General features: G+C 45.3%; 1 protein-coding gene and 1 long non-coding RNA gene across 3 annotated transcripts in view; one reads left to right on the top strand and one right to left on the bottom strand.

The window, feature by feature from the left end:
- Positions 1-1,305: 1,305 nt before the first annotated feature.
- POLR1B (RNA polymerase I subunit B) lies at positions 1,306-21,963 on the top strand. 2 transcript variants are annotated; one of them, XM_053383432.1, is made up of 15 exons: positions 1,306-1,528; positions 2,573-2,740; positions 4,007-4,153; positions 5,067-5,199; positions 6,644-6,780; positions 7,507-7,730; positions 8,894-9,065; positions 10,591-10,762; positions 11,826-12,107; positions 14,193-14,326; positions 14,644-14,814; positions 15,931-16,087; positions 17,182-17,378; positions 18,312-18,565; positions 19,631-21,963. In XM_053383432.1, the coding sequence occupies exons 1-15, from the start codon at positions 1,349-1,351 to the stop codon at positions 20,508-20,510; spliced, it is 3,408 nt and encodes a 1,135-aa protein (XP_053239407.1). In that variant the 5' UTR covers positions 1,306-1,348; the 3' UTR covers positions 20,511-21,963. The 2 variants fall into 2 exon arrangements, with proteins under 2 accessions (XP_053239407.1, XP_053239408.1); XM_053383433.1 differs by lacking the exons at positions 1,306-1,528; positions 2,573-2,740; positions 5,067-5,199 and having other exon boundaries at positions 4,060-4,153.
- LOC128411268 (uncharacterized) overlaps positions 12,268-23,919 on the bottom strand; it is a 54,846-nt gene continuing 43,194 nt past the window's right edge. Inside the window, exon 2 of the long non-coding RNA XR_008329739.1 lies at positions 12,268-12,323. This is a non-coding gene — a long non-coding RNA (uncharacterized LOC128411268). The remainder of the gene's footprint in view (positions 12,324-23,919) is intronic.

Genomic DNA, 23,919 nt, shown 5'->3' with positions numbered 1-23,919 from the left:
TGGACCATAAAGAAGGCTGATCGCCAAAGAATTGATGCTTTTGAATTATGGTGCTGGAGGAGACTCTTGAGAGTCCCATGGACTGCAAGAAGATCAAACCTATTCATTCTGAAGGAAATCAGCCCTGAGTGCTCACTGGAAGGACAGATCCTGAAGCTGAGGCTCCAATACTTTGGCCACCTCATGAGAAGACTCCCTGGAAAAGACCCTGATGTTGGGAAAGATGGAGGGCACAAGGAGAAGGGGACGACAGAGGACGAGGTGGTTGGACAGTGTTCTCAAAGCTACCAGCATGAGTTTGACCAAACTGTGGGTGGCAGTGGAAGACAGGAGTACCTGGCGTGCTCTGGTCCATGGGGTCACGAAGAGTCGGACACGACTAAACAATAACAAAGGTAAAGACAACATGTGGGACTGACCCAAAACATTCTTTAATGTGTGACATTTTAATGTATTTTTAATCTTTGTTGGAAATCGCCCAGATGGGCAGGGTACAAACAAATTATTATTATTATTATTATTATTATTATTATTATTATTATTATTATTATTATTATTTTCTGCTGCCTGATGCAAAAACAGGAAATCAAGGTGCACAGATTATCCAAAACTGGCCAGATTCTTTTGGCACCCAAGGCAGAAAATCCCACCACCATCTCTCGCTGGGAGTACAAACTGCAGCAGCGATAAATGACAAATCTGATACTGTACCCTTAATACAGCTGCCTCGCCCTGGCCAATGCTAGGGGCGGCCCGGATGTCCCGCCCATGGATGGAAAAGGAGAGCCACCAGAGCAGCAAAACCTCCCCTCCAAAGAACTACCTTCTCCCAACCTTTAGGCGGCGCTCACAAGCTGCACGCACAAGTGCGCAGGCGCTCAGGAGAAAGAGAGATGGAAGGAGGGGGAGCCAGTTGGTGAGATTGGGAATGAATACGGCAGTAGTAAAATGACAGAGGTGACACGCTGCGTTGAATCTATGGTGACAATTTAAATCCGCCGCTGGGCCGTGCTACTCCCTAGAGCCTCTCTAGAAATTGGCTATGGCAACTGAGACACCCCTAGGCGTGTAAAACATGAACTAAAACAGATCACGTTGGCCAGAAAAGGGTTTGCGGTGTAGTATAGCTCTAAGTTATTTCTATCTCTGCGGATTAAAAACTGCCCGGAGGAAAAGTGGGCGCAATGCAGTCTGGGAGCTGTATGCCTTCCCTTTCAGTGCCGCCGTTACCTAGCGCCGAGGGGAAGGAGGAAGAACTACAAGTCCCAGCGAGCAGCGGGACGGAAGTGACGGAACACGAGGTGTCTTTCTGGCGGAGGCGGTGTCCTGCGGCTGCCCAGGGAGAAGCATGGGCGACAGCGCGTGCAAGTGGCGGGCTTTGCCCAGCGGCCCCAGCCTCAGGAACCTCACGGCGCCGGGCTACGGGCAGCCCAAGGAGCGCCAGACGCCGGCTCTGCAGGACGTGGCGCGGGCGCACACCGAGTCCTTCAACTACGCCGTGGGAGAAGGGCTGCTGCGGGCCGTGCAGGTGGAGCCGGAGGGGCCGGGGGGGGGGAGGGAGCCGGGGAAAGGAAGCGGTATAATATTACTAGTAGTAGTACTATTAGTAGTAAAGTAGTAGTAGACCAGGAAAAGGGGATGTGAGGGAAGTCAGTTGATATTTTTAATAATAATAATAATAATAATAATAATAATAATAAAGCTTTATTGGACTTTCTTAAGTCATGTTTCTGGATGGTTTTATTTTATTGCTTTAAATGCAGGTTGCACATAGCTTAGATTTATTTTATTAAAAATATAAAGCAGTACAGAAATGAAATGAAATTATTAAGAACAACAACAAAACAACAACATTGTTGTTGTTGTTGTTGTTGTAAGAACAGGAAAAAGGCATGCGAGGAAAGTCAGTTGATATTTAATTATTATTATTAATGGGGTTCTGTTAGTATTTGTAATGTAATTTCCTCCAAAATTTATTTTACAAAGAATAAATGGTACTGGGGAAAGGAGGTGGCAACTGACAGTTGGCATTTGATTGGTTAATTCATGAGATTTTATGTACCGCCTGATTGTAGAGGGGAAAGAACCTTCAGAGCAGTTTGCAAAGAAGGAAGAACCATTGCTTTAAAAATAGTTTGGCTATGTTTTAAAACATACAAAAAGGTTAAAACCAGCATAGTGTAGACTAAAGCAAATCAAAACTCATTCAGGCTTTCTAGACATCTGGCTAAGGTGCGTCTAAGTAAGAATACCTTCAGCAGATACAGGAAAAAAATACAGTAAAGATGTCTGCAGGGAGCTGCAGTTTGGCATTAGCCGGTATAGAAGTGAATAATGTTATTAATACTTTAAGGGTAGGAGGGATTTGTGGGTTAAAAAAAACATGTAGTGCCTTTATTGGGACCAACTAAAAAGTTACAAAGAAGTGAGCAGGTAAGGAAAAGAGCTATTTCTCAGAGGTTCTGATCCGGGAGAGATAGTATACAGTCATTATGACCAGCAGTGGATTTGGTGGTGAGCTGTGATAACCTGTGGGTTTTCTTTTTCTTTCTCTCTCTCTCACTTTTTAAAGGCCATTCCACCTTTGGAATTTCTTTTCAAGAATGATCAGATCACTTTGGCCATTGTGGGGGCCACCATCAACTCTCCTATGGTACCAAAAGGAAGTATATGTAATGAGCTAAAAGTTTACCCAGCAGAATGCAGGGGGCGCAAAAGCACCTACCGCGGAAAAATAACTGTAAGTAACAAACGTAAAGGAATGATGTGTAAAGGAGTGTGGCGGAATCATGTGAACTTTAGAAATCCAAGGTATGTAGAGACCTGGCACTACAATATTTTGGAGATTTATACACTCCCAGCTGGCATATAAGGTGAACTGTTAAAACAGCATGTGGGTGTTACAACTCCTAATAATTTGTCAGCTACCACTTTCTTCCATTAAGAACAGTTTGCAAGCATGGTGATAGGTGGGTTTCCTCATGTAAGCCAACCCATGGTTTGTCTCAAGCAGAGAGATGGGAAGAGAGCATGGGAGGCTAACAAGTTAAGCATTAATATAGTTTGATTGTGATTAGAAGAACAGGCAGTGCTTCATTTGTACTGGACCACACTCTGGTCTTTCAGAAAATCTGATGAATTTGCGCTTGGAATCTAACTAGACATTGTAGGGAGATGCCATATACCATGGCAGGCTATTGATTCATCTAGCTTGTTTACACCAGAGATAGTCAATGTGATGCCCTCCATATGCAGTTGGACTGCGGTTTCCATCAGCCCCAGCCAAGATGGCCAGTGGTCAAGGATAGTGGGAATTGTAGTCCAACAACATCTGGAAGGGACCATGTTGGTCTACACAAGCTGGCAGCTGCTCTCCAGGGTTTCAGAAAGAAACTTGGCTGCCTGTGAGCATCCAGACCCTATTCAAGGGGTTTCTACAAGTGCACAAAGCCCTATGTTACTTGGGACCCAATATCTTGAAGGAACGTCTTTACCAGTAACTTCTGGCCTGAAATTTGCAATCTGAGGGAGAAGTCCTGCTTGAGGTCCTGCCCATCAGTTAGAGCAGTAAGGAGGATGAGAGCCCGAGAAAGGGCATTCTCAGTGGTTGTGTCCCAGTTAAGGAACTCACCCCTGCACCAAGGAAAATGGGTCATGCAGGTGGGATGCTGATAATTTTTTTTGCCCAGGCCTTTGTAACATAGTTCAGGAACACTTGTCTCCTTCTGTGGATGCTCTAATTGCCATGGATGCTCTAATTGCTTTCATAAAAAGGAGTTTTATTGTTCTCAGCTGCCCTGGGTTCCCTTTGGGGAGAAAGGACATGTTATAAATTTGACCTAATAAGTCAGCACACTGCTGGCAGTTTTCCTCTAGGCACATTTTTTTGCCTTTGTAAGATGCTTGCAGTGTAGCTATTTCTTTGAGAGGAGAGCCTTCTACATTTTCAGTGATTTGGATAACATAGATCTACTTTTCTCAAATCATTATTTCCCCTCCCATATAGGCTGATATCAGCTGGGCAGTGAATGGCATCCCTAAAGGGATTATAAAACAGTCCCTCGGAAATGCTCCGATTATGGTGAAGTCCAAACTTTGCAATCTCCACGGTCTCTCACCCAAAGAGCTCATCAAACACCATGAGGAGGAAGAGGTATTGCTGGATTTTATTGATTTGCCTTTCTATGTAGGAAGCCGCCTTATACCGAGTTATTCCATTGGGCCACCCAGCTCCCTATCGTCCACCCTGACTATCAACAACTGTATGGGGTTTCAGATTGGGAGTCTCTCGCAAACCTACCTGCAGATGCCAGGGATTGACCTTCTACATGTAGATCAGATGCTTTAACCACTGAGCTACAACCCCTCCTTTTATATATGAAGCAAAAGAAAGTGAATGTTGCATTGCTTGGAGTGAGATTCACCACGTCCATTTCAAAAGTCATTTGTACCAATGTTGTTTCCTCTCCCTCTGGAGAAAAGGATCCATTGACTTCTGGGAGGATCTAGGAATCCTGTTATTAATATTAAGCTTTGTACGTGCTTGTAGTTTGCTTTTAAAAATTCAATCATTTTAAAGGTAAAAGTTGATAACTTCCCTAAATGGAATGGAAAATGCAGGCTACAAATAGAGTCATACCTTATGTTACGGACGCTTCAGGTTATGCGTTTTCAGGTTGCGGACTGCGGGAAACCTGGAAGTACCAGAACGGGTTACTTCTGGGTTTTGCCGCATGTGCAGAAGCGCCAAAATGCGCCGGCACAGACGCGGCGCTTCAGGATTCGAACGTTGTGGACACGCCTCCATCACGGATTACGTCCGCAACCCGAGGTTCCACTGCACTTTGATGAATAAAGAAAATAAACTAGATTATTTTGAAATTAAATTTCCTCTTACTAAAATTTTGATCGTTCTTTGCAACGAAAACGATACTAAAAAATGAGTAAGTGTGCCCTCTGCTTCCAGACCTAATAAAATCTGCCTTTGTTGATTAATGCACTGAAGTCTTAATGCACTGAAGTCAATCTTGCAGCTCTGTTAATTGCCTTTTTTCACCTTTTGGCAGGAAATGGGAGGCTATTTCATTGTTAACGGTATAGAAAAGGTGATCAGAATGGTGATTATGCCAAGGCGCAACTTTCCCCTTGCAATGATTAAACCAAAATGGAAATCCAGAGGTCCAGGCTACACACAATATGGTAATGTTGTTCTTCGTAAAATAACTTTAAAATAATCCTTCATTTTAAAAAAATGATAAAATCACATGGTGAACAGCATGTGCTGTTGCTCTTGCTGTTCTCTGGATTTAGCAATTCATCTACCTTTGGTTCTACCTCCCCTGATGCCATTGAGTTGCTCTGCCCCACTTTCACAAATGCTGGAGTAAAGTATGTAAGGAGTGCCAGAGAACAGTGGTGAATGCAGACTCTGTGTGCACTCTGAATGCAGAGTGGGGCCCCCAAGTCCAGTACCCAGCATCTTGGGCAGCCAGACTGGAAAAGAGGTCTGCCTGCAATCTTGGAGCATGGTTGGAACCCTCCTTACCTGGGTCCCCCAGACTGTTTAGAGTGGATCACAGCCACCTTTCCTGCACCTGACGCCATATGCCACCAGGCACAGGGAAGTTCAGGTCGAGAAAGGTAAGAAAAGAATTGAAGCCGCAGCTGTAAGGGAAGAGTCGGGTGCGCTTCGAGCAGCTGTGCCTTGACATTTCATAGAATTGTAGAGTTGGAAGGGACCCTGAGGGTCACCCAGTCCAACCCTCTGCAATTCAAAGCTTGAAGGACCATCACTGAATAGGAGAGCCTCTGTTTCACATGCATAAGGTCCCAGATTCAGTCTCTGGCATCTCCTGGTAGGGCTTGCTGTCTGAATCCTGGAGATCCACCGTCAGTCAGCATAGACAATACTGAACCAGATGGACCAATGGTCTGTCTCAGTATAAGGCAGATTGCTATGTCCCATCAATCACCTGCTGTCTCCTGGCCAAATCAGACTCCCTGCTCTTGTCTTAGAGAGCCTTCCAACCAAAATAAGCTATGCTAGACTTCATTTTCATTTATTATATGTCTGTGCCGCTTTTCACTCAACATGAGTCACAAAGCGGCTTACGTAACAATAAATAATAACATAAATTGCGACATGAATCATATAAAATAATTAACAAATCATCAGTAAAACAATTACAAATCATCAGGAAAACCTCCACCTTCTATAAAGCACTATTAACAAAGCAGCTTTAAAAAATAGGCCAAACAGCACAACCACAAGAAAAAGTGTATTATAAAATCCACAAAGCATTAACAGCACTCCTAATCCACAAAATGATATTAACAACATTAGCAAGCTAACCACCAAAAGCACTAAGCACTGCTGAATTCTACTAGGCTTGATGGAATTAGTAGTTTGACTGTATAACGTTAGTACAGAGGTGCAAATGAATGTCCTGTCTTTGGTGATTGCTAGGGTTGAATATTAGGTAAACTGCATTATTTCCACTTTTGCTTATAACAGTAATCATGCTTGTATTTTTAGATGACAAAATGACACGGTAACTCTTCGAGGTTTATTTGCTTATTAATTGGTATATAAATCTTGCTTAAGTAAATGATGCTACGATTCGCTTCCTTTGGATGGCGCTAGGTGTCTCAATACACTGCGTTAGAGATGAACACACAGCAGTTAACATGACCCTTCACTACCTTGAAAATGGCACAGTGATGCTGAACTTCATTCATCAAAAAGAGCTGTTCTTTCTTCCACTCGGATTTGTACTGAAGGTACTGTACCTGTGCTCTGTCTGTAGGATCCCTGTTATATTTTACACACTACTTTCCCAAGAACCGTGAGATGTACAATTGCAAATAAGCCGTTCAGAGTTAATAGCCCACCTGCCTTCACACACTAGTGTAAGCCATTTGTGGTATGTCAATAGCCTGAAAGGAGAGTGAAGACACTCTTCCAGTTTACAGAGTCTTTCTGTGCTTGGATGCCTAGAGTCCATTTCTACTCAAGGCAGGTTGAGGTAGGCAAGTGACTATTTACAAGCCTGTCACTAGCTTAGATTAAATGTAACAGCCGAGCCATGATTTTCATGAACGGGCTTTAAACTTGCAAACTTTCTCCTCCACTTGCACCCCTCCCTTCTTTCCTAAATCATATTTTGCTGTGATGTCCAAATTGAGCAAAATCTGAGCTTCCAATTCCAGCTTGGAGGCAAACCTGTTGCCCTGTATGAACATGGAAAACAATGGATTGTTTAAACCAAATAGAGTATATAACTATAGATATATATAGTATAGTTCACCTCATTCCTCCCTGTCCCCACATTCCAGGGACATGTTGGGAAAATGGGAAAACATAAGAAAAAAGCTGCCTGCCCCAGTATACATGGTAGCAGGCTATATACAGAATTGCAGGCTTTAAAAATCGTGATACCTGCCTAGTGTGTTCTCCCGACCACCACCCAAACTAATTTCTTCAAACCTTTTCTTTCTCTGCTGCAGGCATTAGTTAGTTTCTCAGATTTCCAGATTTTTCAGGAGCTGATTAAAGGAAAAGAAGAGGATACTTTCTATAAGAACTGTATGTCTCAGATGCTGCGGCTGGTAGCAGAGGATGGCTGCATGACGCAGAAACAAGTCCTCATCTTCCTGGGGCAGCGCTTCAGAGTCAAATTCAGCCTTCCTGACTGGCACAGCAGTGAACAAGTTGGAGAGTTCCTTCTTAAGTATGTCTTTAGGCAGACGTAACTTAAGACACGGGTGGCGCTGTGGTCTAAACCACAGAGCCTAGGGCTTGCCGATCAGAAGGTCGGCGGTTCGAATGCCCACGACGGGATGAGCTCCCGTTGCTCTGTCCCAGCTCCTGCCAACCTAGCAGTTCGAAAGCACGCCAAAGTGCAAGTAGATAAATAGGTACCGCTCCGGCGGGAAGGTAAATGGCGTTTCTGTGCGCTGCTCTGGTTCGCCAGAAGCGGCTTAGTCATACTGGCCACATGACCCGGAAGCTGTACGCCAGCTCCCTCGGCCAGTAAAGTGAGATGAGCGCCGCAACCCCAGAGTCATCCGTGACTGGACCTAACGGTCAGGGGTACCTTTACCTTTAACTTAAGTTTTATCTTCCTTTTGAAATACAAAACCAGTCTTTGACTGGTTTCAAACCAGACCCTGGTGCAGGGGTCCCCAACCTGGAGGCATGTTCAGAAATATTAAAGGTTGAATCTAAGAAGACACTGCGTCAGTGGAATGACTTCCGCAAGGGCAGTGGAACTGCCCCCCGCCCCTCTGCTGCCCCCGCCCTGCCTCCAGATCTGTTCCTGAGGGCTGGGAGAAGCCCCAAATTTGTAGGATGAGAGGGAGGGGAAGTTCTGTTCCACTTGTGCAATAGGATGTGCAGTTATTTGAATCTAATGTTCAGTGGGTGTGCAGTCTGCGTACACAATAGTTGTACAACCCCAAAGAGCATACACTCTTTCACACAAACACTTCTATGTGTATAGAAGCAGCTTGTACCTGCACTCAGTGTAACGTGCGAGCAAGCCTTGAATGTTTCTTGGGGGTTGGAAGTCTTAGTTTCACAAAGAAAACCAATGTGAAATTTTATTTTTTGTTACAATTCATTGCATGAATAATAATTACAAAAAAAAGCTAATCTCTCTCCCACCCCAACGGAAGACTAATTTTCTTCCAGTGAAATGGGCCCTTTACCAAACCTGAGGTAAGGGCACCACCACCATGAAATCCTAGGCTGCTATTTATTTGTATGGTTGAAAGTACCAAAGGCAAGTTGCAAAGACAGCATTGGGCTAAAATTACTGCCATGTTTAAGTTTTGGAGTGATGCTCAGCTAAAAAAGAAATGGTTCTCACAAAACTTTGTGTTGCTCCCACAGCCAATGCATCTGCATACACCTGAATAACAAAGCTGAGAAGTTCTACCTGCTTTGCTTCATGACTCGAAAACTGTTTACTTTAGCCAAAGATGGCTGCATGGAGGAAAATCCTGACAGTTTAATGAATCAAGAGGTGCTCACCTCAGGACAACTTTACCTCATGTTTTTAAAGGTACTTCCCTGAGAGTTATTCTCCATTCCCCTATAGATAGCCAGAAACATGCTCTTTAATAGTTGCCAGAAATCTTGGTAATTTTTGCCTGTGTGCCGTGTGACAGAGGCAACAGCTTTCCAGATTACATCAAGCATCTTGTGGTTCCCACAAACTTCATTTATTTTGTGTATTTTATGTCATTTATAGGCTGTCCCATCACTGAAGTCCTCTGGGCAGCTTATGGCGTTTAAACCAACAAAATTACAAGCCAATGTGGTGCCCTCAAGATTATGTGGACTACAACTTCCATCAGCGCCAGACCAGCCAGCCTGGCCAATAGCCTGGGGTGATGGAAGATGTAGTCCACAACACCGGAATGATGCCATGTTGACAACCCCTGGTATAGCCCATCACATAATTTCAAAGGCCTGGAGGGAAAATAAAAAGGTTTTTGTGTGGCATCAGAAGGAGATTAAAGTAAGTGCCAAGCAGGTTTCTTTGGGGCGGTCATTCTAATACTAAGGAGCCACTGCTGAAAATAGTAGAATAGGAAATTGCTGTCCCTGGATAAAATAATCCCAAGTAAAAACTGTTCTTATTATATATGGAGTTATTTGTGCCAGGAAGTTTTGTGTTTGGTGGGAGAGCTGAGGTTCTGGTTTTTTGTGACAAAGCTGGAGAAGGAAAATTATTCTCCAGTTGCCCTGCCTCTCATTGATTTCTCACAGCTATGTAGTATCCCTCTTACAGGTCACATTTGAGCTCTGATGCAGGAATGCGTATTGCATAGCTGAAAGCACTTCAGTGGAAATGTCAGCAGTATTCCAATGAACGAGGTTGAGCAGTAACATGGAGCTATGGTTTGGCACCACATGAATAATTTTCTAAGGGCTCTCAAACCTGTGTGCAATACAACTCCAGCTAAACCATAGTTTTCCATTTTTGTAACCCTGGCTTGTTCTTGCCCTGCAAACCAAGATCCCCCCAGTTCTCCATTGCAAGGACTTCAAGTGACCAGTCGTCTTTGCAGGTTCAGTTAAAATGACAAACTTCTGCCGTGAGCCAAGGAGGGGGTTGCAGAACACAAGGTCATTTGAAAGCATGTTCACGTCGCAACAGATTGTGGTTTGGTTGATAACTGCCTCTCAACCTAGTCAGTGGGGCTAAATTGCTGTCGGCTGCAGCTTTGATTGATTTCCCTGCTTATTAAGCTGGGTATCTCTACTCACCTCTGGTGGCTGTATATTTGGCCAGAGCATTGAAATCTGTACTGGTAGTTGATTGTGTGTTTGCAATGTTGAAGTTCCAAAGCAGATGTACATGATAGGATGTATTATGTTGTGATGTAATAGGTTGTGATGAATCGGGAGGCAATTTGAGAGAGGCCTAGTTCCAATGGCAACTTTCCCCTCTGCTCTTGTGTTGGGACAGGAACGTTCCTTGCCACCCATATACTAGTTTGTCACGTGGCCAGTTTGTATAGAAGTGCATTGTGTTAGTTCTTGAAGTTTTTCTTGTTTGTTCCTCTTATCCTATATCATAGGAGAAGATGGAAACTTGGTTGCAGTCTGTGAAAATAGCCTTGGACAAGAAAGCTCAGAAGTCAGCTATGACAATTAATGCAGAAAACATGATGAAGATTCTTGGCATGGGGACAGATATTACAAGGATGCTTGAGTATCTCCTTGCTACTGGCAACCTGCGCTCTAAGACAGGTAAAAATGTCGAAGACCTGCAGCACAATTTTGCAGCTGTAGTCTGAAGCACGTGGATGGCACCAGCTTGTGAAAGGCTGCTGTAGACATTTTGGGCATATCACAAGCAAGGGGCTTGTTTGCATGTGAGAATTTGCAAACGCACAACAAAGTGGATGCAGTGATTCTAGGATGCAGAGATCAGGTTCCGTGGAGCCTTGCTTTTTGGGTGGGGGTTTAACCCAACACTTTCTTTTCTTTACGTTTGTAAAACTGCTACAAGGCATGTTGAAAACTCAGCACCCAAGGAACACATTTCCAGAGGTTGGGGTTGTGCAACTTCCATAGCTCTCCCATCCACCCTCCCATTAGCAGCCAAGGCAGAATAGGTTATACAGAGTAAGAGTCATTAATGCTGATCAACGTACGTCATGTAGACAGGGCAGGAAACTGTTTCTTCCTTGTCGCATAACTTGGGATTATTTGGGTGCAGAATTTTAACTTAGTAGAGCATGTACACACTAAATCCTAATTGTAGGATTAGAATGCTCTCTCGTTCTAAAGATGGATCATTTGCATCCCAAACTACACTCCCACCACCAATTAACTCCCCTTTAGATTGCAATCCAGCCTGTAGGATGCTGCAACCAAAAATCAGGAAAGGTGATGCACACCATATCCTTCCAGGGATCACAGCATAAGTAAGCAAAGGAAGGCGCAGATTACAAGGGAATGTATTGAGGATGATTGGCCAATCTGTTGGTAATCATTATGCCTTACATTCCTAGAGCGATTCCTTGTTGCAGGCAGAGGAGCTGTTACTTGGCCTACACGCCTCTTGAATCCTGACTGCTTGTGTTTACCTTCCCTATTTTAAAAAAATCAGAAGTCCTAATGGATGCTTACTCTGTTTTCTGCGATGTTCAGATGTTGATGTAGTTGAATATTTGACGTACATCCCACAACTCGGTGCATGTGGTGGTTGTGTTAAAACTGCTACTGCTACCAAGCAACTGTTCTTGCAAAATAATTCTTGGATCAAAGCTGATTTTCCCTTCTTCCCATTACTCTCTCTCTCTTCAAGGTCTGGGCATGCTGCAAAACTCCGGCCTCTGTGTGGTAGCAGACAAGCTGAACTTCATCCGCTACCTCTCCCATTTCCGCTGTGTGCACAGAGGGGCTGATTTTCTCAAGATGAGAACCACCACGGTGCGCAAGCTGCTGCCGGAGTCCTGGGGCTTCCTTTGTCCCGTCCACACGCCCGATGGAGAACCGTGCGGTCTGATGAATCACATGACAGCTCCGTGTGAAATAGTAACGCAGCCATCGTATACATTCTCCCTGCCATCCTTGCTTTGCTCTTTGGGTAAGAATGGATCTATTTGATCTACAGTGGTGCCTTGCAAGACGAAAAACCCGCTAGACGAAAGGGTTTTCCGTTTTTGAGCTGCTTCGCAAGACGAATTTCCCTATGGGCTTGCTTCGCAAGACGAAAACGGCTTGCGAGTCTTGCAATTTTTTTCACTCCCCCCCCCCTTTTTCTAAGCCGCTAATAGCCTTTTAGCCGCTAAGCCTTTAATAGCTGATAAGCCGCTAATAGCGCTAAGCCGCTAAGCCGCTAATAGGGTTGCTTCGCAAGACGAAAAAACCGCTAGACAAAGAGACTCACGGAACGGATTCTTTTCGTCTTTCAAGGCATCACTGTATAAGAAATGCTTTCATGGGAAAAGCAAGTCTCAGATCGGTAGGGTTGGTCGTTCACTGAGCTGTAATTAATATGCCCACAGAGATGATTGCAAAGTTGTCGTTTAGTCATGTCCGACTCTTTGTGACCCCATGGACCAGAGCACGCCAGGCACTCCTGTCTTCCTCTGCCTCCCGCAGTTTGGTCAAACTCATGCTGGTAGCTTCGAGAACACTGTCCAACCATCTCGTCCTCTATCGTCCCCTTCTCCTTGTGCCCTCCATCTTTCCCAACATCAGGGTCTTTTCCAGGGAGTCTTCTCTTCTCATGAGGTGGCCAAAGTATTGGAGCCTCAGCTTCATGATCTGTCCTTCCAGTGAGCACTCAGGGCTGATTTCCTTCAGAATGGAAAGGTTTGATCTTCTTGCAGTCCATGGGACTCTCAAGAGTCTCCTTCAGCACCACAATTCAAAAGATTGCAAAGTAGTGGGTTTCAAATTGGGTTCTGGGGAATCCTGGGATTCCTTGGGAAACATATCTGGGTTTGTCAGTGAGAAGATCATTTATGGCACACACACTTCCTTGAACACCACTTTTCTAGACTCCTAGACTTCCCTTGCAGGCTGCAGCCACAAGAGTGTCTGGAGTACACCCTCAAGTTGTGCTGGGCAGTGGTGAGGCCCAACAGGCCCAGCCAGTGCCCACTGAGTACTAAGCATGTGCAGTAGCCCCAGAGCCAGGCCCCAGCAGCCTCTGTAGTGCATAGGAGGCCTTTTTGGCAGAATGCAGAAGACCCTTAGCAGACAAGCGCATGTGAAGATAGTTGTCAAAAAATTGAAATCATGGAAGCTGAGGGCTGCAGCTCATTGGTAAGCTGCATGCTTAGCAAGCAGGTGACCCCGTGCTCCATCCCAGGCTTTTTCAGTTAAGAGGATCAGACTGCAGGTACTGGAAAGACCTCTGCATCAGATCTTGAATAGCTGCTGCCAGGGAGACCGTACTAAGCTAGATGTACCACAGTGGACTGAGTCAGTACAAGGCAAGATCATAACTTGAACCACTGTGGTGTGGTGTAGTGGTTAAGAGCGGTGGACTCGTAATCTGGTGAACCAGGTTCGCTTCCCCGCTCCTCCACATGCAGCTGCTGGGTGACCTTGGGCTAGTCACACTTCTCTGAAGTCTCTCAGTCTCACTCACCTCACAGAGTGTTTGTTGTGGGGGAGGAAGGGAAAGGAGAATGTTAGCCGCTTTGAGACTCCTTCGGGTAGTGATAAAGCGGGATATCAAATCCAAACTCCTCTTCTTGCTGGCCACAGGGTATGATCAGGCCTGGCCTTTCCCCCCTTGAAATACTATACCTGATTAGTCGTTTTCAACAATAAGCCCTTGGGCTGCATTACTGGTATATATTTCTGCAGCAGTTTTAGAATGCAAACAAAGACAGTCTCGCTTCCTGTGTTCTTGGCTGAACCAGGGACCTGAAGCCATCACTTCCCTGCTTCAAATAAAACACTGTTTAGTCAATGCCCCACCCTGTTTTCAAAACGAGCCACAAATCCTTCCTAGCATGTCAGTTAACAAAACAAAACCTAGCGAAATTACAGGTTTGTACGTTTCAAACCACCTAGAGAGGCTCGTCGGTTGCAGCGAAGCTTTGCTGCAAATTTTGTGTAGCCGCTAGTAAAATGTTACACCTGTTCACCTTCTGAAGGATGCTTGCAGTCGGTGGCGTTGATGCATCACATATTGCTGTGCAACTTTCTGTAGGTGTCACTCCAGTTGATGCTGTGCCAAGCCAGCCCTACTCTGAATGTTACCCAGTTTCATTAGACGGCTCCCCAGTAGGCTGGATAGAGAAGGATCAGGCTCCTGGTCTTGTGGAGACACTCAGGCACTTCAAGGTTAGTCTTGTTTATGCTGCAATGTGCATCTCTACCATACTTGAAAGTCTGCAGGCACTTGGACATCTTGCAGCATTTTGATGATCCAGCTGCCTGTAGCTATGTTTATCCTACAGAATTAAAAGGGTGAAGAGATAAAGATGAATTATCATTGTATAAATACCTGGCCCCACCCTTGCTGACTGTGGGAAGAGTTGCTCCATTTGAATATTTTGTTCTTCACTTTGCCTCTGTGGATCAGGAGAGACGTTTCTGCATCGCTCTCTTGCTTTTGTTGAAGGACGTAAAATGGACGCTTCTTTGATTTATGCCACTAGGCAATGCAAGAAAAGAAGATTCCCGTTTGGACAGAGGTGGTCCTTATCCCGATGACAGGAAAGCCCAGCCTTTACCCAGGACTCTTCATTTTCACCACCCCTTGTAGGATGATGCGCCCCGTGCAAAATTTGGCCCTGGGAAAAGAAGAGTTAATTGGCACAATGGAGCAGGTACCTGTTGATTATGCAGCAGTGATCTTGGGAATCCTTTTAGTGTATTTGAACAATAGTATGCAGGTGGCGCTGTGGGTTAAGCCACAGAGCCTAGGGCTTGCTGATCAGAAGGTTGGCGGTTCGAATCCCTGCAACGGGGTGAGCTCCCGTTGCTCAGTCCCTGCTCCTGCCAACCTAGCAGTTCAAAAGCACATCAAAGTGCAAGTGGATAAATAGGTACTGCTCCGGCGGGAAGGTAAACGGTGTTTCCGTGTGCTGCTCTGGTTCGCCAGAAGCGGCTTAGTCATGCTGGCCACATGACCCGGAAGCTGTACGCCGGCTCTCTCGGCCAGTAAAGCGAGATGAGCGTCGCAACCCCAGAGTCGGCCATGACTGGACCTAACGGTCAGGGGTCCCTTTACCTTTACCTTTATCCTAACTGGGTGATAGAATCCCTTCTGCTGCTGTTACTGTGAGTAGAATTGGAAGGGAAATGGGAGGTCATTGGATTCATATCGGGGAAGGGCAGTAGCTCAGAGGTAAACATGGCCTTTGCATGCAGAAGGTCCCAGATTCAATCGTCTTCCTATGTTTCTATAGTCTTGCACTTTTCTGTGCAATTTTGGATTGTGCAGCTACTTAAAAATATTAACAAGTCGTTGATACAAAGAGCCATTGCTAACAAGTTAGTCCAGTGGGTATTGCCTATGCATCTGTGACCATTTACTGTGCATCTTTCTCTTTCTAATTCTGCAACCACAATTGTCGGCGTCGTTGGTGTTGCTGAGCATGTTTTAATGCCACTATTGTATGTGACAAGTCACCTTATCTCATAAAATGCTCTTTCCAGCAGGAACAGGTTTTAAGGAGATGAGCCACCATTACCACAACTGTTAAAATCTGGTGCAGATTGTGCCAAAAGGCGCTCTTTTGATTGTGTGTGTTGACTTAATAATACGGCATTGAAGAATTGTGGCTTCCGTTGGTGTAGAAGTCTTTTCCAAGAGCTTTGCTTGTGTTTAATGTGCTTGGTGACCACTCATAGAAGTTGAAAATAGATCAGCTTGCTTGCTTGCTCTGTTCTCCCAAAGAGAGCTTCTGCAAAGGGTTTAAACTGGCTTTTCCTTACCCCAGGTCTTCATGAACATTGCTGTGTCTGAGGATGAAATTCAACCAGGACTGACCACACACCAAGAGCTCTTTCCCCATAGCATATTAAGTGTGGTGGCAAGTTTCATTCCCTTCTCAGATCACAACCAGAGTCCAAGAAATATGTACCAGTGTCAGATGGGCAAGTAATCCTTAGTTGTTGTTTTTCCCCTGGCCTTGGACAGCTCGAGATGCATTTTCCGGACCCACACTTTTCTTCTGATGTAAATCACGTTAACTGCTTTTTAATCGTGTACAGTGGTACCTTGGTTTTCGAACGTTTCAGTTTTCGGAAGCCGGATGTGCCACACGGCTTCCATATTGAGTTTTCCGGACGTGAATGCTTCCAGAAATGCATGCTTCGGTTTTCCAGATGTTTTGGAAGTCGAACGGTCTTCCAGAACGGATTACGTTTGAAAACCAAGGTACCACTGTATTATATTTTATGGTGAAGGGCAGATAATAACTCCTATAAAACAAAATAACAAAAATGTTCATAGGAATCTCATTCTCCAAGTATGGATTCTTATATAGCCAATTGGCTCCCATCCACACATCAAACTATCAATTGAGGGAATGCCAAAGTTTGCAAAAAAAACAACAACCCAAAAACCATAGTTTTTTCAGGGGGGCGAGTTGGGTGGGACACCAAAACAGTGCAGTGAGAACAATGTGGTCATGGGGCACACAACACTGATAGTTAATGAGGGGCAGCTAAAGAACCAGGTTGTGGGGGGAATTAAACAAATTATACTGGGGGGGGCAGGTTTGCTGTGCATGTTGGGCTGATGGGAATTGTTGAAAGACAACAGAAAAAAAGGAGGGGGCTCTCCAGAACTAAAAACTTTTAAGTGGAACAGAAGATGGAGACTTGAGGATGCTGGAAACTTTAGATTGCACATAGAGCAGCCCCACATAAGGATTTGAAAGGGAAACAAATGGAAGTGAATGCCTTAAGTGCTGTATTATTTTTATACTTAGGAAATACAGGGAGACACCTTACAGGAGGTCAGGCTAGTTCGTCATCTAGCCCAGTATTGTCTGCTCTGACTGGCAGTGGCTCTCCAGGGTCTCGGGCACAAGTAATTCCCATTTCCTGCCAGGGAACCGGCCTGTGACCTGCATGCGAAACCTGCCTTCTTCCTTTGAGCTCTGGTCTCTCCCTATAGAAGACATGAAAGACTTTGAGTTTATTTCATCTGATGTCTACTGTGTCTGTGTATTTTGTCTTTCCAGGCAAGCAGACGATGGGTTTCCCGCTTCTGACCTTCCCATACCGCTCAGACGATAAGCTCTACCGACTTCAGACTCCTCAAAGCCCACTGGTGCGGCCGGCTATGTATGACCATTACGACATGGACTCCTACCCAGTCGGTACAAATGCAGTTGTTGCTGTGATCTCCTATACTGGCTACGACATGGAAGATGCAATGGTGAGTCCTCAGTTTTAAAAAAGCAAAAAGGAAATTTACGCTCAAATTAACGCTGTTCTCCCTTCCTAATCCCGTCACCTTAGGGTGAAAATGAAGGGAAATGTGGAGTCTGTAACCTGAAGCATCTGTAACCCGAGTGTCGGAGCCAGCCGTTACAAATGGCGCTTACTTTAGCATAAAATAAAGACGCAGAGAGCTAGCATATTTCCATGGACGGAGGGCAGCTCATTCAGACATCTTCTCCCTCTCCGGTCCGTTTTTATTATCCTTTGTTCTCCCCAGCCGCATGGCTGCATCCCAGTGTCTCATGTTACCTCATCCCGCCAAGGTTTTATTGCACCCATGCCATATAAGGTCATTACATCCCAATACATGGTAAGGCACAGACATGCTGGTCACAGAGGTCAGCAAGGCACCAGGTGGCACTACAAACCTTTGCTAGGGCTTTATGACTCCCACACCCGAGGTACCACTGTACCAGGAGTTGAGGGAGGGGAGCCCATCCTGACCCATAATTTGGAGGGAAGCTTCTCTGGCTATTTTAACAATTTGAATCCACCTTTAGATTTTAACCTTAGCTGGATCTTAGAATTGAAAGGGACTCAGGTGTATGCAGCCTAATCTCCCACCCCAAACTCATAACATCATCATTATTATTACTTAGCTTGAACTGATTTCTAGTTTGCCTTTTAGAGTGTGTACCCCCCCCCCCCGGGCTAATTACAAACCAATAGGGTGTTAAAATTCAAACATTAAAATGACGGTTAAAAACAAAGAATGACATTGAAATAGCAGTAGTAGATCAAACAGTTCCTAAATAAGATCGCTAAGAGCATCTGAATTTGGGGATAAAAGGATCTTCAAGTTTCCTTAAAGGCCAGGTTTTTGTTTGACATTGATTTGTGTGGGGGTTTTATTTCATGTTATTTTTAGATCTTGAACAAGGCTTCATGGGAGAGAGGCTTTGGACATGGAAGTATCTACAAAACGCAACGTATTGACCTTGCGGAAAAAGTCAAGAAGGGAGAGGATAATCTGGTATTTGGGATTGGTCAGGATAAGCTGGCAACTTTGCAGAATCTGGACCCTGACGGCTTGCCCCACATCGGAGCCAGACTTCAATACGGGGACCCTTTCTATAGTTACGTGAATCTCAACACGGGGGAAAGCTTTGTGACCTACCACAAGTAAGTTCAAAATGCTGCTATTTAGCTACAGTTTTCAACAAGACGATGTGGATTGTGTGTGCGTGTGTGTGTGAAGTGCCTATTGAAACGCTAGTGAACCTGTGACTAGGTGTTGCTGGTCTACGAATCCCATCCCATTGGCCCTGCTGACAAATTCATGGAGCATAAGGCTACTAGCCACAATGGCTAGGTTCTCCTTTCACTGTCAGAGACAGCGTGCTTCTGAGTACCAGTTCCTGGGGTTCCAAGTGGGGAGACTCCTGTCGTACTTAAGTCCTGCTTCCAGGCTTCCCCTGGGCATCTTGTGGGCCAGTGTAAGAACAGGTTGCTGTACTAGATGGGCCATTGGCCTGATCCAGCGAGGTTTTATTTTTTATATTCTTAGGCTGGCTGGGGTTGATGTAAGTTGGAGCCAAGCAACATCTAGAGGACCATAGGTTCCACACCCTGCTTTATAGGTTCTCTGTTGAACTCCCTGGGAACCTTCCCACTCCGAAATACTGCTCTGGAAAATGCTTTGGATGGGGGCAGTTCTGTTGCAGTGCATTTGGGCAGCTATGCTCACAGGATAGCCTTGGGTGAGTCACAGGGTCACTCGTACCCACAAAACCTGGCCAAACCCATTCGTGGAAATTAATGGATGAAAAAAATGTAATGCTCTTTACAAGATTGTGAAGCCTTTTGCAAGCCTTCTCTGGCTTCCCTTTTAAGATTGCAGCAAAAGGGCCATCTACCTGCCAAATTTGGCCCATGAGACAGGTCCTGATAAGGTTCTCCACCCGTCCTTCCCCTCTCCTGATTGCGATGATGGTTATTAATGGTTGCAGTTAGGCAGCAACCCTTGGGACTATTTGCTCTGGGTGTTAAGGTTTGGGTTGAGAGCATTTGCTTCCTTGCTTTCTTTATTTGCAGGATCTTTCATTTGTTTCCATCTTCACTTTATTCTGTATTTGTATTGGGTGAATACTTCACACGTTCCCTTCCCCCATCACCACCAAATAAATTGGAATCAGCTTTCCTGCAGAATCTGTTGGCGATTCAAACCTTTCTTTCCTTTTTCTCCAGGAACAAGGAAATCTGTATTGTGGATAACATCAAAGTATGCAGCAACGACACAGGGACTGGGAAATTCAGGTGTGTGTGCATCACCCTGAGGGTCCCCCGGAACCCAACGATCGGGGACAAATTTGCCAGCCGGCACGGACAGAAAGGCATCTTGAGCAGACTGTGGCCGGCTGAGGACATGCCCTTCACCGAAAGTGGAATGGTGCCGGATATCCTCTTCAACCCTCACGGCTTCCCATCCCGAATGACCATTGGCATGTTAATTGAGAGCATGGCGGGCAAATCCGCCGCTTTGCACGGGCTCTGTCACAACGCCACACCCTTCACATTTTCTGAGGAGAACTCTGCTCTGGAATACTTTGGCAAGATGCTGAAGGCCGCTGGCTACAACTTCTACGGGACGGAGCGAATGTACAGCGGCGTCTCGGGAGTGGAGCTCGAAGCAGACATCTTCATCGGCGTGGTGTACTACCAGCGCCTCAGGCACATGGTCTCTGACAAGTTCCAGGTGAGGACTACTGGGGCCAGAGATAAAGTCACCAACCAGCCCATCGGAGGGCGGAACGTTCAGGGCGGCATCCGTTTTGGAGAGATGGAACGGGACGCTCTGCTGGCTCACGGGGCCTCCTTCTTGCTGCACGACCGCCTTTTCCACTGCTCCGATCGCTCGGTGACCCACGTGTGCATTGAGTGCGGGAGCCTGCTTTCTCCCCTCTTGAAGCCTCCGCCCGACTGGTCCACCACACGCATCAGGCAACACGTCTGCACCACTTGCGGCCGGAGCGACACCATTGAAACGATTGCCGTCCCGTATGTCTTCCGCGTCTTCGTAGCGGAATTGGCTTCCATTAATGTAAAAGTGAAACTCAGTGTGAGTTAGGGCGGTGCGAACTGTCCAGACCTTAACGCTGGGAGAGAATTGAAAGTACGTTTTCCCCGTGGAACCATCTTTAAAAGGGCTGCTAAGTTGGTACGGACTGTCAGATTAGTCTCCTATATATTTAAAAGTGAGGTGGAACTCTGCTTAATGCTTATTTACAAAGAAATTGGACTCCTAGGGCAAACGAGATAATTAATAAACTAACTAGAATAATTATTGGGGCTTTCAGTAAATTATTGAAAGCTGGCTTTTTTAAGAAGACATGTGTGCTCTGCAGTTAGGACAGGTGAACCTATGGACCCTTCCACGTTGCTGGACTACAACTCCCATCATTCCCTGATCATTGGCCATGCTGGCTGAGACCGATGAGACTTGATAGCCCAACAACATCTGAAGGACCACAGGCTCACCACCTCTGCAGGTCCCATGAGAGAAACACATTTCCAGTTTCCTCCCAGAGCTAGGAGGTCCAGATAACTTATTTTTTCATGCTGTGATGACAAATGCTGACAACAGAGATACCAAAGAGGCTTAGAAATTTTAAAAGCTGGCCAGACAACCAGAAATATTTGCAGTAGAAAAAGAGACATGTGCCTTTACACCTCCATATACTGTCCCAATATTAGAAACTTGCTTACATTACTTGAATGGGAAATGGCTGCAAAAGTCCTCGGACAGCCCTGAAGCGGTCACTAAAATTGCCATAAAAGCAAAAGTTGCAGTTTGTAGCCTTTGTTTTGAAAAGGAAGGAAAGTTATAGTGGACATTGTTATTTTACACCCACCATGCCATTTCTGAGTTGCATACTAGTGTCCAGAAGGACAGATCCACATCCCTACCCTCTCAGATCCCAAACGCTCTGGAACTGACGTTTTGGCTCCTGAATGTTGCAAACCTGGAGTTGATTGTTCCGGTTTGCGAACATTCTTTTGGAACCTGAATGTCCGACGGGGCTTCCGCGGCTTCTGATTAGCTGCAAAAGCTTCCTGCAGCCAATCAGAAGCTGCACTTTGGTTTCCAAATGTTTTGGAAGTCGAATGGACTTCCGGAACAGATACCATTCGACTTCCAAGGTATGACACTATTTATTTCCTCAAAGTAGGTATCGGTTCAAGGATGTTGCTGTTTGTTGTTGTTGCTGTTCCATTTTCACCCGAGGTTGCTCACAACATTTCCATTAAAAGATGTTTTACAATTGGTATTGCTTTTGTCTTTTAAACAACCTTTTCAGTTTAATAGGATCCAACTCATATTACTTACTGCTTTAAAAAAATGGTTTATGAAATGTTGCCATGTTTTGACCATGGATCCATTGTTTGCATTCTGTGAAAAAAATACTTTTTTAAAAAATTAAAAAGAATCTTATGCAAATACTGCTCCTGAGTTTTCCCCTCTGTTGATATTTTAGTTTTGTTATGATTCATAGGAAAGTAAACCTGATCTTGAACCTAAACTATTGACAGTCCTTATTGATATTCATTATATTTCACACACATAGTACACTGCTCAGAAACACTGTATTTAGATGCAAAAAGCAGAAATCCATTGATGGTTTTCAAATGTTCTGTTGGCAGGCTAATTGTCCAATTCATATTACATATGACAGTTCACAGGGGCTGGGATCAAAACATGGAAGGATCCTTAACAATCTGAATTTTTGATACACTTCAAAATTTGGCCAAAGTAGAATGTTCTATTACTGAAGCAATCTATCTGCTTTGGGCATTTGGAGAAGAATTAAAATTGGGGTAGCCTTGCAAGCAGATTTGGGGGCTGGGGCCTAGTTCCTGGGTTGAAATGAGAGCTTGCAAATTCAGGGCTTAAAAACTTTTACTCCCCGTGTATCACACTTTCATTTCTGAAATAAAGCAGAGACACTATTCTGCACCCAGGAAGAAGCAAATGCCTCTTCTGCGAAACACCATCCATGCAGCATGGTCCATTAGGTCCAGTCACAGACGACCCTGGGGTTGCGGCGCTCATCTCGCTTTATTGGCCAAGTGAGCCACCATTTGTTCGCAGACAGTTTTTCCGGGTCATGCGGCCAGCACGACTAAGCCGCTTCTGGTGAACCAGAGCAGCGCACGGAAATGCCATTTACCTTCCCACTGGAGTGGTACCCATTTATCTACTTGCACTTTTACGTGCTTTGGAACTGCTAGGTTGGCAGGAGCAGGGACAGAGCAACGGGAGCTCACCCCGTTGTAGGGATTCAAACCGCTGACCTTCTGATCGGCAAGCCCTAGGCTCTTTGGTTTAACCCACAGCGCCACCTGCATCTCTGCCTGGTAAAATACTGAAATGGATGCAGCTCTCTTCCTAATAGGAAACCAGGGTGGGGAGTTGTTGCTTCAGTCTTGTAGACTGGATAAGCACAATCAAGACTCACTCACACTGGGTTTTTTTCTTTCCTTCCTGTTCCTGAACCTTTGCATATTGTCCCTAGATACATGCTTCCTTCTTCTAAATTGCTAATATTCCAGCAGTAGGAACACCCAGCTATGCAGCCATTAATGTCTTCAATATGTTGACACGGGTACATCTTTCAAGCTTTCTCTTAAGGAATGGATCAGCAAGAACTGACAACTTCGTTGTTTCAACTGCCCTTTATAAAAAAAAGTTTCCCAGCATTCTTTCACAATTATGGCCAAGACAAACAACTAGGGGGTGGTGCTTTGCAGCTAGGAACAGACAGGAATCTTGGCACAACCTCTATCACCGAGGTCTTCAGCAGACTCACTGTTAGTTGTCCCTCATTGCTCAAATCCACTAGCTGCTGTACGTTCAGCATTGTGAGCCCAATCCTCTGGAACTCTTTCAGGTGATATTCTGCTGTATTGAATTTCCAGCGTCCGGTGAAGACCTTTTTCATTGCAGCAAGCATTTTAAGTTTTACGATTTAGTTTCTTATTACAGTAGTTTTAACTGATTTTATTGCAACTTTTAAACTACTGCACACCCCTTGGAGACGATGGTGTTAAAAGGGCATACAAATTGATGGAATACAATGATAGGATTTTAAGGTACCCCGAAAGTCATTCAGTCCAACCTCCTGCAATGCAGGAATCTCAGCTAAATATCACAGTGGTGTCCCAAGTGCATGCCTTCCTCCCACAGGGAGTTACCCTATAGGGTGCACCTAGTTTGGGGGGGGAATAAAGAAAAAATATTTTATTCCCCCCCCCAGGCACAGGGCTGGGGGGGGGGAAAGCCCGAGCTTCCCCCGACCCCAGCCCCCAGAACAGGCTGCTATCCGCAAGCCTTGGGAGCCCGGCGGGAACTCCCGCCGGTTTCCCCAGGCTTGTGGATATCTGCCCAAAACCCGGGGCACACTGCTCAGTGCGCCCCAGGCTTCGGGATGCAGGCTGCTGTCCACAAGCCTAGGGAGCCTGGCAGAAACTCCCACGGG

The sequence above is a fragment of the Podarcis raffonei genome, chromosome 3 (genome assembly GCF_027172205.1).
Source record: "Podarcis raffonei isolate rPodRaf1 chromosome 3, rPodRaf1.pri, whole genome shotgun sequence".
Taxonomy (NCBI): domain Eukaryota; kingdom Metazoa; phylum Chordata; class Lepidosauria; order Squamata; family Lacertidae; genus Podarcis; species Podarcis raffonei.
This window is presented reverse-complemented; position numbering and strand designations above follow the sequence as displayed.

Bases quoted from the DNA above. Each gene is read 5' to 3' on its own strand.
- POLR1B (XM_053383432.1), top strand. From the start codon at position 1,349: ATGGGCGACAGCGCGTGCAAGTGGCGGGCTTTGCCCAGCGGCCCCAGC. The intron at 4,154-5,066 runs GTATTGCTGGAT...ACCTTTTGGCAG, and splicing joins AACACCATGAGGAGGAAGAG to GAAATGGGAGGCTATTTCAT. The intron at 6,781-7,506 runs GTACTGTACCTG...TCTCTGCTGCAG, and splicing joins CACTCGGATTTGTACTGAAG to GCATTAGTTAGTTTCTCAGA.